This window comes from Electrona antarctica (assembly GCF_951216825.1).
Source record: "Electrona antarctica genome assembly, chromosome: 9".
NCBI lineage: Eukaryota > Metazoa > Chordata > Actinopteri > Myctophiformes > Myctophidae > Electrona > Electrona antarctica.
The window spans coordinates 11,799,366-11,817,234 of NC_136790.1; the positions used below are offsets into that span (position 1 = coordinate 11,799,366).

The 17,869-nt window shown below is 42.1% G+C and overlaps 1 protein-coding gene across 1 annotated transcript in view; it reads right to left on the reverse strand.

Moving 5' to 3' along the window:
- The window catches only part of mars1 (methionyl-tRNA synthetase 1), a 35,643-nt gene that overhangs the window by 6,608 nt on the left and 11,166 nt on the right, over positions 1-17,869 (reverse strand). Inside the window, exons 8-15 of the mRNA XM_079510355.1 lie at positions 17,108-17,224; positions 16,334-16,537; positions 15,442-15,643; positions 13,718-13,792; positions 11,915-12,085; positions 8,737-8,832; positions 4,443-4,560; positions 3,156-3,369 (exon numbers count right to left, since the gene is read on the reverse strand). Of these exons, the coding sequence (XP_079366481.1) occupies positions 3,156-3,369; positions 4,443-4,560; positions 8,737-8,832; positions 11,915-12,085; positions 13,718-13,792; positions 15,442-15,643; positions 16,334-16,537; positions 17,108-17,224 (1,197 nt within the window). The remainder of the gene's footprint in view (positions 1-3,155; positions 3,370-4,442; positions 4,561-8,736; positions 8,833-11,914; positions 12,086-13,717; positions 13,793-15,441; positions 15,644-16,333; positions 16,538-17,107; positions 17,225-17,869) is intronic.

Genomic DNA, 17,869 nt, shown 5'->3' on the forward strand with positions numbered 1-17,869 from the left:
ACACACACACACACACACACACACACACACACACACACACACACACACACACACACACACACACACACACACACACACACACACACACAGTCTTTTGACAAGGAAAAGCACAGAGAAGAGAGAAAGCGAGAGCTAAGCGGTGAGAGGGAAGGCCTCGTTACTTGACTTGCTAATTGTTGATCAATTATGGATCACGCTGCCAGATGTAATGTAGCGCTATGTCACTGTAAAGTCAAACATCAGTGCAAGGAAGCTCCTCATAGTGTGACAGACAGTGAGCTTCTTGTCACCTCTGCAGCCATTATTTTCCCTTTGTTGTCAACTTTGGAACAAAGTCACTAGTTCAACTGATGCAATAAAAATAATCTATATTTTATAGACATGAATGTAACATTTCTGTTGATCTATTTGTCTCTGATTCTCATTATACAGTACATTACTGAACCACTTTGCTGAGTTATTCATTCTGAAAATACAAACCCTGAATATAGTTTGGAGTTAAAGCTGTAACCTTCCTCTTCTACCCCAGATCTGAACCTTGTGTTGTGCACAAGGGCTCACTTTTTTTTATTTACCATTGAGCTAATAGAGCACGCCTGCTTGCTCAGGAGGATAACATTGAATCTTTCTTGACTAGCAGGACAAAATTTGTGTTAGATTAGATCCTGTGTCTAGGTGAGACATGACCTTTGACACAATCAAAATGTCTCAATAGAAGAGCACTGAGACAAAATACAACCACACTACCGTTGCATAAGTCATATTGTATCAACATACTCTACCATACATTGGACAAAATGACACATTGGTCACTAGCTAGGATAAAAGATGTCTCCTATAGTCTAGGACCTAGACGACCCCTGGAGTGTATGTGGAATGCAACTAACGATACAGTAATTAAGGGTTTGGGTTATTTTTCTGCAAGTGAGTACTCTCCACCCAAGGCAGGATGCATTCTACAAGATTATTTTTTTATTTTATTTTTTTTGAACCAATTAAGCATCAAAGTTACCGTTACATACCAATTTTTAGGATCAAGGTATTCTGAAAAAAGAGAAAATCTTTGATGTAGGATTTCACCCTGATCTTTAGCCCATTTAGACCCGAGGACGATTCTACAAATGCCTTCTTGACAGTTTTCTGTGTCAAGGACCCCCAAAAATTGTTCCAGGGACCCTCCCAGAAGCAAAGATGGACACCCAAAAATATATGTAATTGTTCCAGGGACGCTCCCAGAAGCAAAGATGGACCCCCAAAAAAATATGTAATTGTTCCAGGGACCCTCCCAGAAGCAAAGATGGACCCCCAAAATTATATGAAATTGTTCCAGGGACCCTCCCAGAAGCAAAGATGGACCCCCAAAATTATATGAAATTGTTCCAGGGACCCTCCCAGAAGCAAAGATGGACCCCCAAAATTATATGAAATTGTTCCAGGGACCCTCCCAGAAGCAAAGATGGACCCACAAAATTATATGTAATTGTTCCAGGGACCCTCCCAGAAGCAAAGATGGACCCCCAAAAATATATGTAATTGTTCCAGGGACCCTCCCAGAAGCAAAGATGGACCCCCAAAAATATATGTAATTGTTCCAGGGACCCTCCCAGAAGCAAAGATGGACCCCCAAAAATATATGTAATTGTTCCAGGGACCCTCCAAGAAGCAAAGATTTGAGTTAAAAACGTTTGCTCTGAAGAAATATATATTCAAAGATTTGCGCCACATTTTCACGATTAAAAGAAAATAGCAGATCTACAAGCTCGTAGCCTAAAGTACAACATAATGCTTAAAACACCAAAAGGGGTTCCCGTCCAGAATGGGTTAAAACGTATCCGAGGCCGTGTAATTGGGGCTAAATTACACCATCCCAAACAAATGCAGAAAATTAGGTAGCGCATCACTTGTCTGTTGCTGTCATTGACTTTCCCACAAGAACTTGGATCTTAAAAACTTAGCAAATGGACTAGATGTCAGATTGCGTTTTCTTTCATTTCCCCAAAGACGTTTTGCAAATCGTTATCTTAACCATCTTCCCCGTTCCTTATGCCCAATCTAGACTCCATTCCACAATGGCACCGTGGAAAATAGCAGAACTAAAAGATTAAATTGAGTCGCATCTGCAAGGCAATGTGCTTTTAATCAGCTATTTTCGCCCAGTGACGTATAAATCAGGCTTTATTCTGCGCATTCCCCATGGCTGCTAAAGAGATTTGACCACGACTGCCTTAACCCATTTTGACCTGAAATCAGATTCTAAAAATGTCTTCTACATCCTGACAGTTTTCTGAAAAAGCTATGTTTCTATGTCAGTCGTTCATCGATTTTTCAAAAATAGCAGACCTACAAGCTCGTAGCGCGCCACTCGGTGGCGCGCTATGAGCTTGTAGATCTGCTATTTTTCAATAGCTAAAGCATAGCAAAATGCTAACACCAAAAGGGGTTCCCTCCCAAAATGGATTAAGAGGCTTTTTAATCATACCTGCCATTCTTACGTGTTCTTTAAACGTTATTTATAGATCTCACCTTTATTTTCCTTCCCTCTTGATCTTGCTAAGCCAAAATCATGGAAATACGAACAAAAGCATAAATAAAGCAAGATATTTCGAGTGGTTAAGGTGCATAGCACATGCAGTATCGGCTCTGATGTACTCTTGACAGCGAGTCATTCCCAAACCCAGCGGAACATTGCTGCATGTCACTCCCTGACTCTCACCACATTTCCTGTCAGTCTAAACCAGGGGTGCCCAAAAGGTAGATCGTGATCTACCAGTAGATCACAAAGGCTGTGCAGGTAGATCACATGACATGCCCCTAAAGAGTATTTCATTTAAATATATTGAAGAAAAAAAAACGATGAAGAAAAAAAAACGATTAAAAAAGAAAACATTTCTCCCTCTCTATTTCCCATTCCAAGTGCATTTGTCTTATACTGTACAGAATGTAACACGAACTGTACTATTCCGAAGACCCCTCAGGTACATATTTAAACTATTTTCAGCAATGGTATAATAATTGATTTGGTGGGTAGATCTTGCAGAGCTGGTCATTTTGAAAGTAGCTCTCAAGTCAAAAAGTGTGGGCACCCCTGATCTAAACTATTCTATCAAAATCAAGGCAGAAATCAAGCCCCCCCAAAAAGAGAATTCCTGCCCAACCTGTTGATGAAGTTTCCCAGGTTATTAAGCAGCTCGGAGTTGTTCTTGGTAGCCATGTCCGCCCAGGAGAAGGCCGAGTCCTGGCTCTCTGGACGCACGTACAGCAGGTAGAAGCGCCACACGTCTGAGGGGATGCCGGTTTCCATGGCCATGTCTCCGAACACGCCCACGCCACGGCTCTTAGAGAACTTGGTATCCTCATAGTTCAGATACTCTGGGGAGGAGGATATGGGATGAAACGTTTACAGTCACAAAGAAACAACTGTACTTGGACTTTTTTTTCCTGTCTACACAAAAACTCTACCAAAAATAGCCTATTTTTACAAGCTTGTACTGTAGATATGCTATTTTTTGGCTAACATTACCCCTGAATATGGATGGCTGGGATCAAGTGGTTAAAAGCCAGTGAATATTGGGCTACATTTCTTGGATTTTTTTGTTTGTTTTCACGAGAGCGAACTTCAGAATATTTTCAAATGTTTGTCACAATGAGTCCAAATCTGTACACGCCAATAATACTGTGATTGGCATGATTGTTGTACAGTCTGCAGCCAGTGAACACCTATCACAATGTGCTGTCCCTCAAAATGATCAAATCACTAATCCTTGAGGGAAGCTTGTTAGTCCAAAACCATTGCTTCTTTTTTATCATCGATTTAAAAAACGATTTAAAAACATGTGAAAAAGCTGGAATATGGAGATACAAGGTTTCTGCCCGACAGCAACACAATCAAACAATCCCCAGATATAAGTTAACCTTCGTTTTTCTCGCACACCAGTCAATCAAAAGAAGCCGGTAGAATGGGTTACCATCTTTTCATAGAAGTGTCTATTTGTACGTCTCTAAATGTTTTGATTGTAAACAAGTGTAATGCTTAATTGGGTCGTCCACTCAGTTAACAGTCTTTGTATTGAGTTTGTGCTTGAAATGTAGTACTGTAATTCTGAAAACTGTTAACCCATTTTGGGCGGGAACCTCTTTTGGTGTTTTAAACATTATGTTGTAATTTAGCTATTGAAAAATAGCAGATCTACAAGCTCATAGCGTGACACCGAGTGGCGCGCTACGAGCTTGTAGGTCTGCTATTTTAGAAAAATCGTGAAAATGTTTATTTCAGAAAACTGGAGGATTTAGAAGATTTTTTTTTAATTTCGAGGTCAGGCCTAAATGGGTTAATTGGGTCGTCACTCACAGTTAACAGTCTTTGTATTGAGTTTGTGCTTGATATGTAGTACTGGAATTCTGCAAACTGTTAATAAATATTTCAATCAATCAATCAAACAAACCAGTGGCGACAAGGTGGTTGACCAGGGTGTAGTTGTCCTGAGCGCCCAGCAGGGAGCATGGGAACACCACGCTGTGGAACGGCACGTTGTCTTTGGCCATGAAGTTGTACAGCTCCACCTGGTGGCCGCAGGGAGACACAGCCGCACGGTGAGGATGACATCATATTAGATCATGGTGAGATCATCCAGTTCAAAGGGGACTTATCTGCGCTCTCCAAACCCCCCTATCTAGCTTTCCCTCTATCTGCACTGTGTATATAGGCCAACGCACGTCTGCTATCTGTACTTCTGACACACACACACACACACACACACACACACACACACACACACACACACACACACACACACACACACACACACACACACACACACACACACACACACACACACACACACACACACACACACACACACACACACACACACACACACACACACACACACACACCATTGATCCCAGATTACAGGAGTCGTGGGGCTTTAACAAGACAGCAAAGAGAGAGAGAGATGAGATGACTCAGTGTGTGAAGTACAGTTTGGTTGAGAGAACAAATGCTTGAAGAGATCTTTCTATTTTATTTATGGGGCTTAAGCGCTCTGTGACTCTGACTTTGCACTCATAATATCCATGCATGTGGAAAGCTTGGATCTGTTAAATGCTAAGACTAAACAATCGGCCGTAACCCTTCGAACATTACCGTCTTTCTGCCTATAGTCCAGTTTCAAAGTCTGTTAACTGCTGAAGCCCTAGGGGCTACGGCACACACTTCATTGTATGATTAATAGCGGAAATACTGATCTACAAGCTCATAATGCCTCGTGATGCAACGGGTTGAATTTGTAGATCTGATACTTGCGCAATAAAATATTTAAAATAAACGCCTATGACTTGTTGAAAATGGTGAAATAAGTGTTTCATAAATATTGGCACATGCTGGCATCATATTGTCATAGCCTTCGAAACATTGTCTACATTTTTGCTACAAGGGCAGCTAATCTAAGAGACAATCTTGTGAAATCTGACCTTCCCAAAAGAGCAACCCACTTGTCATGTCTACTCAGTGGTAACTTCCTCTGTCACAAAATTCCTAAATGTCACTCTTTAATAAAGGGCAAAGTGGTATTTCTTGTCACCACCCGACTGGTAAGGACATCAAGGTTTAAGGGACAATCACATGTAGCACCAATTATAATGTGTAATTACTAAAACTAGTCCGTTGCCGGCCTACTCGGGGTCTTGCAAGTCAGGAACGATGCCCCCAACCCATTTACAATGCTTCCCTTATCCGATGTACTCCCGTGGTCAGGTCCACATGCATTGTGTTATGCTTCGCATCGCTGCTTTTGTCTGCTTCTTCAGCCATGACCACAGCTCTCATAGTTTCTGTTGCATTGCACATACTGCCTCTTACATTACCAAACGAAGCAAGGCTTAGCCGCGACATCCCAAAGCCTATACCACTTGTGCAAGGACACGCTGTGATTGGCCAGTGCACTTTTGCTAGGACGCACAGTGGTGATTGGCCAGTAGCCACTTTGAGCGGCAGTTGGGGAAAACACTCACCGGGACGTAACTCGAACGGTGCTGACACTGCTGAGTCGGCCCAATCGAACTTCGCAACGTTCGGCACGGCAACTCGCTCGCTTTGGCTAGCTCGTGGTGGCTCAAGTTAATTTGTGACGGCGTGCCTCTGTTGCGGACAAAATCTATACTTCATCGGTCCAAAAATAGTTTGCAGTTGCTGTAGGCGAGAAGCACTTCAGCGTTGCCCACAAAAGCGGTGCGTGGTTATAAGGATCTGATTGGTCAATCAGGGAATTATATTGACTAAGCGGCATAAACTTGACACGAAACTTAGCCAATCAGTGAGGCAGATGTGTTGCGCTCTTGGAAACCATTGATACGATAAAATTGCCACTCAGCACCGCAAACCCCCCCGGGTCATGTGGGACACGAACCTGTGTTGCCTTGTTATATATTTGTATAATACATTTTTAATAGAGGATTTTTAAAAGAGAATTGCAAACCTTCTGAGCTGAGATGAAACAGATTGAACAGCAGCAGCAACAGATGGAACATAACATTATTGAAGAACCCTCTGAATCATATCCCTTTGGGTTATTGGAACATTGTCACTTGTAAACGCAACTCTTTTGCAAGTTGTTTTTACTGGCAACCAAGAGGCAAAATGCTACAGTGCACCTTTTAAAATAATCCAACATCAGACACATTTTCGACTCAAGAAACTGGGGTTCTTGCTATTGGCGAGCTTCACCAGCTCGCCAATTTTATTATTTTAGCCTGGTATGCTCTGGTGTGTTCCAGAGCCCCTGTCGAAGTCTCAGCTGAATCATTCAGGGTCCCCAGAACACTGTTGCTGTTGTTGGTGAGTTCATCCAACTTGTTTTGCACCCTAAAGGGCATAGTCTTAAGTTCACACATCAATAATAAATGGCTATTTCATTGGAGAATTGTCCATGTTTTGCTTTTTCTCAGTAAATCTTCGAATCAGCACCAAGATAATAATATTCTATATAATGAGATGAGCACATTGATTTCTCACTATTTCACATATCTATATCTATCCACAATGCATTTCCCAGTAGTAATTTGGTCAAAGGAACGGTTTCCGAGATCTGGAAAAACACAAATGTCTGTGTCTGATTGTCCGTGGAGGACGCAACTGAAACGTTGTGTGTTTTAGGGGGTGCAGGCACCAGCTTCCCTGATTGGCCAACCCGACCTGCTGGCTTTAATTATTGGCTGAACTTTGCGTTGCTTCGTCAATATAAATAATACGTGTTTCTGACAAGATATCTCCATATTTAGTCAATTGGTCGTATGTTAGTGGGTACTGCGCATCACGGACTCTGACAACAGGTAAGAGTAATGCATGAATTCCCAACTTCCAGAATTTCCGAGTAGGCCAATGCCCTTTCTAGTCCGTCTATGAATCCAGGAATCTTCATGCTCAAATATGGAGATGCTTGAAGTCAACCCTCATAGATGACTGACATATTATACAGTTGGAGGCCATCGATATTGTCCTTTTCTTTTTGTTGAGGTTTGCGTGATCTGCGCAAAAGGACAGTTTTGGTGTTTTAAACATTATGTTATAATTTAGCTATTGATAAATAGCAGATCTACAAGCTCATAGCGCGCCACTGAGTGGCGCGCTACGAGCTTGTAGGTCTGCTATTTTTGAAAAATCGTGAAAATATTTATTTCAGAAAACTGGAGGATTTAGAAGGATTTAAAAAGAAATTGAGGTCAGGCCTAAATGGGTCAAATGATAAGGGACAATACCGGTGGCACCCAACTGTACGTGCACCCCAGAACTGAACTGATAATTGTACAGTACATTAGTTCTTTGATAAGAGTACGGCTTGAAGTGGGTTATCCCTTACACAATATATTGGAGAATTGTACTACAGTTGGGTGCCACCGATATTGTCCCTTATCATTTGACCCATTTAGGCCTGACCTCAACATTTTAAAAAATCCTTCTAAATCCTCCAGTTTTCTGAAATAAATATTTTCACGATTTTTCAAAAATAGCAGACCTACAAGCTCGTAGCGCGCCACTCGGTGGCGCGCTATGAGCTTGTAGATGTGCTATTTTTCAATAGCTAAATTATAACATAATGTTTAAAACACCAAAAGGGGTTCCCGCCCCGTTAACTGTCCTTTTGCGCAGATCACGCAAACCTCAGCAAAAAGAAAAGGACAATATCGATGGCCTCCAACTGTATGTCTTACCCCCCGTAAAAAAGTAAAGAGACAAAAAATAGATCTAGAATGTTCACACAACACCTCACAAGCTTGTAGACCTGCTATCTTTGCAAATGCTTGAATATGCCTATAATGACATTCCCAAAATTCGAATGCAAGGGTGAATGTGGTTAAAATATTAAACGTATTGTAAGTGGAAAATATCCAGTTCTATTCTGCTAAGCCCAGTGTGCTTGGCCGGCTCGTTAACAGTAACACTTGGGCTGAAGGAGTGAATATACTAAATGAGAAAAAGAGGTTGCGCATCAGCAATGGTTTTCAGTGGAGTGCCAGACCCAAATCCAGTATACATCAAAAAACTGGAAAAAAACACAAAAAAGGAACGCTTACGCGTTTCGGCTATGCAGCCTTGCTCTGATGAAGGCTGCATAGCCGAAACGCGTAAGCGTTCCTTTTTGGTGTGTGCCAATAAAGAAATGGAAATGTGAGTACTTTGTCCACCGCTTGTTTAATTTTTGGATGTGCTACCTTTTTGGAGTGAATATACTGTTACTGTACCTGCTGTGGATTCTTCCACCACTTCTCCCATTGGTCTGTGTAGTTGGCGGTGATGGACAGGTAGCCAATAGGGGCATCAAACCACACGTAGAACACCTGCAGAGGCAAGAGCACAATCAGGAGGTGCTGCGGTCGGTCTGACTGCTGTCTACTACTGTGACTACTGCATGGAGTTCCTCCATGTCTTTGGTCTGACTGCTGTCTACTACTGTGACTACTGCATGGAGTTCCTCCATGTCTTTGGTCTGACTGCTGTCTACTACTAGTCTGTGACTACCGCATGGAGTTCCTCCATGTCTTTATATGGCAATATATTATTTATAGATCAATGGAATTGTGTTTGCAATTCCTTATGCTATAATGCTGGAAATAAGCCATGGCACCAAAAAATACAATAGCTTAAAAAAGAATTGGTTTGTTTTTGTACGGGTTTGCGTTTGTCCAATCTGGGAACCCATCGGCAAACAAAGGAAAAAACAGCACAGGGGTGCCTATGTTTTCATTCCCGCGAACAATAATGTATACTAGTAGAGGACCTGGCTAAGATATGTATGCACTTCATTTAGGAGAGAATATCTCAACTGTTCTTGGCTAATATGACTCCCGCGAACAACTTGGGAACTGTGACATTTTCTGAGGTGCTCAAAATGTTCAGAATACTCATGTTTGTTGAATCCGTGCCGAAGCCAGCAACCCTCCAGGTCATCATAGTGGCCAAATCAAATATGGCCGCCAGTCCGCCACCTGAAAAAGGTTTTATCTAGAACTTTTGAACCACATGAGCTATGAATGCAAACGTGGTGTCTAAATCATGTTTTTTGACAATTAGAAACATTTTGGAATGATCATCTTTATGACTGGGTGTGGCTGAACCTCTATTTTGCATATTTCAAAGATGGCGACTATCTGACAATTAGTTTTACTTCCTTTAACTTTGTCCTTTTTGTATGATCAGGACAAAAAAGGTCTTCTCCGTGAGGAATCTAAAGGACGGAGCGTGTGTGTGTGTGTGTGCGCGCGCTCGCACGTGTTTCCAATTTAAACATACCTTTGACTAATGCTCAGCATAAATTATTAAGCTATTATGCTCTTATGTTATTATTCTCTTGTTTCAATAAAATTACATCTGTAGTTTACACATTTATGTTTTAGAGATAGTCAGAAAGACAGGAAGCAGAGCTGGAGGTAGCAGAGACTAAAATGTTGAGGTTCTCTCTGGGAGTAACAAGGATGGATAGGATCATTAATGAGTACATCAGAGGGACAGCACATGTCAGATGTTTTGGAGATAAAGAAGAAGAAGTAGAAGGACGGCAGGACGCTGAGGTTGGAACTGCCAGGCAGGAGGCCTAGAGGAAGACCAAAGAGAAGATGTATGGATGTAGTGAAAGAGCCCTTTCAATGAAGCCCTTTGAATTGAATTGAATTGAAATATTGGAGGCAGGATATTGTTCGTATTAAGGAATAGTATTTTTTTCCCTTTCTTCCCCCTAAGCATCCGGCTTATAAGAGCGCTCTTATGATGTGCTTCATTATAATCAATAATGGAGCGAAAAGGTAGAAGGAGAATTCTTTCTTTGGTCTATGGACTCAAAACTCAAAACTCAGAAATAGCTACAAAAACAGCTGAAGTACCGGTACTTGAAAAGTGCATTATTCTGAAAGGAAAGAGAAGTACACAACATGTCTGGCTGTTTCTTTTCTTTGTACCATGAAAAGGTCTTTGTGCGTGCATGTTTGTGTGTGTGTGTGTGCGTGGACAGGGTCAAAAAGGAAATGGAATGGAGAAAAGGAATGGATGGAGCGCCCCCTTCATTGGGTAGCCTTGGTACCAAAATATCAGCAATAATGCCCAACTTTATATTCATGTTCAATACAGTTATGGGTAGGGATGGAGCTCGTTCATTTTTATTTTGTCTACAACGAAGTTGTAGACAAAACCTTTTTCAGGTGGTGGACTGGCGGCCATATTGGATTTGGCCACAATGATGACCTGGAGGGTTGCTGCCTCGGGCACGGATTCAACAAACATTTTGAGAATAGAGCCATGTTTGAACTAGCGGTCATTTTAAAAAGGGCGTCATTTTCGGGTATTTCGCCCCGGATAGAGAATTCTTCACAGTTCCCAAGTTGTTCGCGGGGGTCATATTAGCCAAGAACAATTGAGATATTCTCTCCTAAATGAAGTGCATACATATCTTAGCCAGGTCCGACCTAGACTATACACGTTCTGAATGCCCCTGCCGACAGATTCAGTGGCGCAGCTCGAAATGTGCATTTGAGAGATTAGCGTTTGTCAGAGTCAGAAGGTTTTATTTGTCACTCCTCATACAAATACAAGAAGCGAAACACAATTTTGTGCGGTCCAAAAAGTGCTGTGCTACAACAACAATGTAGCACATAAAATGTTTTGTCATTGGGTCAATATCAAATGACACAAAAGTGTGTCGGACAATATTTACTTAAGTGAGAACAAGATTGGTTTAATCCACCTCACCACTAGTCCTAGAAGAAAATCTGCAGGGTATTTGTTCTGTTTAATCCCATGAACCCTGTCACGTGTTTCTTTTTCTGGGCATGTCATGATAACCAAACATTCCACCAATATAATATTAGCAGATCTACAAGCTCACAGTGCATTGCAACGACACATTGTGAGCTTGTAGATCGGCCATATTCAGCAAAGAGATTTGCTGTAGAGGGAATAAAGGGGGGGGGGGGGGCTACAGTATTATGGACCCCTGTGGACACCGGGCAACTAACGTTTTTACTTCCATTGACGTGATTCACGTGATAAATCCTAATGTCGATTCCTTTGTGTGAACGTGATTGACATGATACGTTTTGATTCAGAATGGTCTCGCTAATATCTAGCGTAAAGCAGCAATCCTCGTCGCTAGGAAACGCTCAGTGTATTTGCCTGGACCAAGATGGCTGCTGCATAGACTGCTGTAATAGCCGTGATGTTTCGCCAGCGTTATTCTCGGAAATTGAGGCTCAGAGTGAGGTGATTGAACAGAACGCTAACGCCACTCGGTGGCGCGCTATGAGCTTGTAGATCTGCTATTTTTCAATAGCTAAATTATAACAATGTTCTAATATACTGTAGGGTGAAAGAGGGGTGGGGTTGTTGTGGCTGGCACCACTTGTATAGTTACAGTATGTGGTCATTACAGACCTTCCCTTCAAAGTCAGGGTGAGGTACTGGTGTTCCCCACTTCAGGTCTCTGGTGATGCAGCGCGGCTTCAGTCCGTCCCGTATCCAGGAGCGGGTGATTTGTTTGGCGTTCGATGTCCAGTCTCCTGTACTGGTCGACTTGTCCAGCCACTCCTTCAACTGGTTCTCCAACTGTGAAGGGGAGAAGTAAGGGTGAACGTTGACTGACACTGAGTGACAGGGAGGGAGTGCGACATAGTGTGAGAGAGACGAGAGTAGCGGGTTCCAGTGCCCAAACAAACTCCTATTGCTAACATTGCCTTTGTTGCCAGCATGTATGTGGATGTGTGCCAGTAAGGTTATTGTTAGTTGTAATGTCAATGTTGTAAAGCCACGCAACAAATCTGTTGTCGAGTCGCTGTTGAAGTGTTGTGAACATACAGTAAGAGTCATGGGGTGGTGAGATTATCAGACTTTTAGGCTTGTTCAGACTGCAGGAAAATGCCATTTGTTTGTCAGATACGATCTATATACCTAGGAATGTGGTTCAAGCAGTGACCCGATAACAGAATGGTTAAGGCCGCATAATCACATGGGCACAAAATGCCTTCTTCAGCGCGACCCTGGTTCGGTCGGCCGGACTGTTTGCTGCGTGTCAAAACCCTGCTCTCTCTCTGCCTTTCATGTCTCTCTCTCATTGTTGCTATCGAAATGCGGATAACAATGTTTTTTGAAAGGAATGTAGTTCAAATCGATTCTCGAAAATCTATTTCCATGTGTTATTTTGAACATAGCCTAAATGACAGCCAATCAGCCCCAATTGCTCTTCTATGTTTTGTAGTGAGATTGAGGCCACTTGGTGGTTGAAAGGACGGTTTCCCTGAAATGGGTTGCATTACTGAGGATCTGAGGAGCAAATCGTCTCAAAGAAACTTTGCCTTTGTGGAACAATTTCGGTATGGCTTTCCCCGCTGAGAACTACAGGATACCTAGACAAATACACTTGCCCAGTAAGGACAGTAAAGGACACTTTAGACCTGAGGACGATTCTAAAAACATCTTCTTAATCCCAACAGTTTTCTCAAAAAACATATCGCTTTATAGCTAAATCGAAATGAACATAGATGCTTTCTTAAATTCTTTCATACACAAAGCCATTCAACATGCTTTACAAAAGGCATTTAAAGACAGCAAGCATTAACAGACAGAAATAAAAAAAATCACACCCGTGTGAACTGAGTGGTGCAACACTGACATCACCGACATCACGTCAGAGTGATCTCAAAAAAGCTTATAATCAATCTCTATCGTTATTCTTCAACAGATGTTAGGCATAGTGGCAAAAGATCAGATTGGAGATATTTCACTCTAGTGAACTATTCAGTTGGTTTTGGTGACGTCACTGACATCACATACTAACCATAGCAACCATGCTCACCCGTACAGGCACAAACACACACGGGTACTAACAAAGCCAGTTGTTGGAGTGGTTTGCACCACTCAAAAAAAAGTAATATTGGCACTTTACATGGGTTCAGTGGCAGCCTTGGACACCTGGCCTAAGCCTCGTTTCAGACTGACTGCACTTATCCCAGAGATTGTGCAGCCCTACGCTAAATGCCCCGTTTGTCCTTAACTGACTTGCGTCACACAAGCCCTTTCAAAACCAGCCTTTCAGTACTGGAACAGCAGGTTTAACAATATCATTTTAACACTGTATTAACTTCAGCAGTGTGGAAAAAAGGTACTAAATAACCACTGGTTCCTGACCATAAGCACAGGGTGAGGACGACTCCAGACACGGTGAAAAGCTTATAAGTGTACCTTGGGCAGGTCCAGGAACAGGTGCTTGGAGGAGCGGATGACGGGAGTCTGCCGGCAGACTTTACACTGGGGATCCTGGAGGGGACAAGCAGGGTCAACAATGTTCACCCATTTAGACCCGAGTTAAAAACATTCACTTTGAAAGAATATATATTCAAAGATTTGCGCCATATTTTCACGATTTTTCAAAAATAGCAGACCTAGCAGATCGCAGATCTGCTATTTTTCAATAGCTAAATTATAACATAATGTTTAAAACACCAAAAGGGGTTCCCGCCCAAAATGGGTTAAGAGGTCACTAAGATCAAGGCTAGTCTGTGATGCATTTATACAGTGCCTGTTATTCAAGGAACTTTACAATGTGCTTTACGTTAGCCCGTTTGCACACCCATTCATACACAGATGGCGGAGGAAACCATGCAAGGCATCACACGTGTGGTTTTTGAGTGGTGTAAACCACTCCTACAACTGGCTTTTGTGTGCAGAAAAAAATGAGCATGGTTGCTATGTTCAAAATAATTTCTGACGTAATTAAATCACACCCGGGTGGACTGGATGACCGTAGCAACCATGGTAATTTTTTCTGCACAAAAAAAGCCAGTTGTGAAATCACATCCGATTTCATTACGTCAGACATTACGTCAGACCACAGCTGATCATGCTATATAAAACCTTACACCACTCAGTTCACACGGGTGTGATTTTTATGATATGTTGAGTTGAATGGAATACACACTGTAAGACCACAATGGAAACAAGTTCCCAGGACTTTTTTTTGTGTTATCCTTTTAGCCTTAATGTCTGACTGTACCTAATGTTCTGTAGTATTCAATCAATAAAAAAAAATCACACCTGTGTGAACTGTGGTGGTGTAAGGTTTTATATAGCATGATCAGCTGTGGTCTGACGTAATGTCTGACCACATTAGGAGTGGTGTAAACCACTCCTACAACTGGCTTTTGTGTGCAGAAAAAAATGAGCACGCTGCCACATGACGTCACTGCTTAAAGCAAACATTAAAAGTCCATAGACTTGGCTGTCAGTGTCAAATGACATCATGAGTGGGGTCCTATTTCTTTAGGGGCACTAGCCCTCAGTGTGACCAGATTTGACTGAGAGACTGCCATCGCGCAAATTCCAGCTTTTCACCAGAGGAGAAAACCCTTTTATTTATTTATTTTCCCAAAATGAGTTTATAGCACAGGCAGAATCTTCACATACTAGAGCATGTCTGAAATAAGTGTCAGAGCTGAAATCGACATGTAAATATGAAATAAATGCTTAAACATGTAGCTAGGTGTAATGTTAGAGACCACATAAGTGAACCTTTCAAGCCTGTTTTCTCAACTCGCTGTTTTCTGCAAGACATTACTCTATAAGCCATATCTCCAAAACTGGTGGGCCAAACTGAACAACCAATATGTCAATTTGAAGCTATGATTCCCTGCTTTCATATGACATGAAAATTAAAAAAAATCCAATGGCAGTCTCTCAGTCAAATTTAGTCACCTATGTCCAGCTTTTGGTGTATGTGCACAAACTTTGTCCTACACAAACATTACATTCCCATTGACAATGAATGGACAATTTTACGTCATCGTATCTATTTTACGTCCTGATGATGTACGATGATAAGAGCAAACCTCACTTCACACGGGTGTGATTTTTTTTTCATGACTAAAAGTCCTCATTTCATGACTAGCCCCTCAAAAACCCATGCTCACCCTGAGCTCTACAGCGTTGATGAGCCGGCCACACTTGTCACACTGGTCCCCGCGGGCCTCTGCGTAGCTACAGTGGGGACAGATCCCCTCCACAAAGCGGTCGGCCAGGAAGCGCTGGCAGCTCTCACAGCGTAGCTGCTCCACCGTGTCCTCCACCAGGAACCCTCGCTTGTGGAGCCGCCAGAAGATGTCCTGGGCTATTCTTAATGGGAAGAAACACCAGAGGAACTAAAACAGAGTGGAGTTAACTGACCTCCGTTTCAATGGATTGTGCCCAAGGCGGCATTACAAATGTTTAAATGCCGGCGCAAAATAAAGCATTGAACCAAGTTTCTCGCTGAGGGAGCGAGGATTGTGAACATGATGGCATTTTGTGTCCCGACCCATATAGACTTACTAAACTCTGTTCTGTGCTCCTTTCTCTTTTCTTGAGCACACAGGGGATAAGAGGTTTCTTCTAACAGCACAAACAAGTTATATAAATCCTCAGCTGAATATTAAAGGGAAAACAAAAGAAGAATGTGAACAGAGTTCTACAATTGTAAAAAAGAAAAGAAAAAAAAAAGGACTTTGCAATCTTATGCTTTTCATGCTGTACAGATAGTACAGACCCTAGTCTACAGTATATACTGTACTGTAATAACAGATTAAAGTCTTTGATCTTTATTGTAAAGGCTGCCTTGAATCACCTTATATTTGATTTGAGAATCCACTAGCATGAACTCACTGATTAGCTTTGAAACAAAGAACGTACAGCTTTCCACACCCATGAGCTTGTGTAAAAAAACCTCTTATCTTGTCTCATCTATCCAAGTCTGTTTTTGGTGATCTGGAATTCCCCGACACCCGACAAAGGGGCCACCTACTAGCTCGCTCCGTTTCCATCACTTACTTTGTCTGCTGCTCTGTGGTGGTTCTGCCAAAGAAATCAAAGTCGATCTGGAACCACTTGTAGATTTCGGAGTGGACGGCGTGGTATTTATCACAGATCTGCTGCGGTGTCAGGCTCTCCTCTCTGGCCTTGTTCTCCGTGGCCGTGCCATACTCATCCGTACCGCACACGAACAGCAGGTTCCAGCCTCGCAGACGACCGTACCTGGGAGAGGACAGGATGAGTTGTAGAGAGAGAGAGAGATTGAGTTATAAAAAAAAGAGTTCTGAAAGAAATTACAAAAGGGTAAAATGTATAGACATCCATAAAGCTACTGTACCTGTAGTAGAGGAGACAGAAAGACAACATTGCAGAGGAGGAAAGGTGCTCGAGAGTCATGCATAGAACATGAGAAAGACTAGAGAGTGGTGTTTGGTAGTTGAAGACGTTTAAATACCCTTACATTTAGAGGAGCTAATATTTAACCCTCCCCACAAAGATTTCCCTCCCTGCCCAGCTTCCCTCAGCCGAACACAGCCAACAATTGTGCTTGTAGAGTGGTATCAGTGGTTCCCAAACATTTTAGCCTGTGACCCAAAAGAGAGATTAGATGTTTGCCCCAAACTAGTGAAAATAGCAGATCTACAAGGAACCACTGGTATAGATGCTCGGCAAGCCACGTGGTTTTGAAACCTAGTCTAGAATCCGTATTTTAGTCCTGCGCCACCCGGGCCCCATTACAGACAAAAGTGAACAACCAAGATAACCAAGATAAAAAGAGATTTCAACTCCTACCTGGCGAAGACGTCAGAACTCAGGACACAGCCAATGATGTTACCCAGATGGGGGACGTTGTTGACATATGGCAAAGCACTCGTCAGCAGGATGTTACGCTTACCCTCCTGAGGCAGGCTGACGACAAGGAAGAACACAAATGCAATTTACTCTGACCGGTTTTCATCCCTTACCAATATACGATACTGTAACCACGACATCTGTATCTGTCAGGTCGAATAAATTCCTCTTACATCATGCAGAACGAAAATGTTAAGCGTCAGCATGTTGGAACTTGATCAAACATAAGTTGATTTTCTTGATTAAAATTGTCATGTTGTTCTTGAAACTGTACAAACCGACTTTGAGTGGGTTCAAAAGGTCCTGTGGTAATGACAAGTTTCATCAAATAAAAATAGCCTACTAAAGTGGAAGGTTTTCATGCATCTCTTAGATTAATTATCTTTTATTAGAGTTAACTTGCACAAGTGAACTCAGTGCTCAGCATGAAATAATCCATAATTTCGGTGGCTTTAGCCTAATTCATAATAATACTCTGTCGTACGCCCATGTTGCTCGCTGAAAATAACAGATTGTCAGCTGAAAAACAGTCAATGCCGGAGCTTGGCTCCGGAACGTCCCTCCTGGGTTGAATGATCACATTGCAGGTGTTATAACTTAATTAAAAACAAGACATCATCAAAATACTCATTAAAAAGACATCAAAACAGATACTTTAATGAACTGTCTTTAATATGTCTGTATCCATTTTATGCCCTGAGA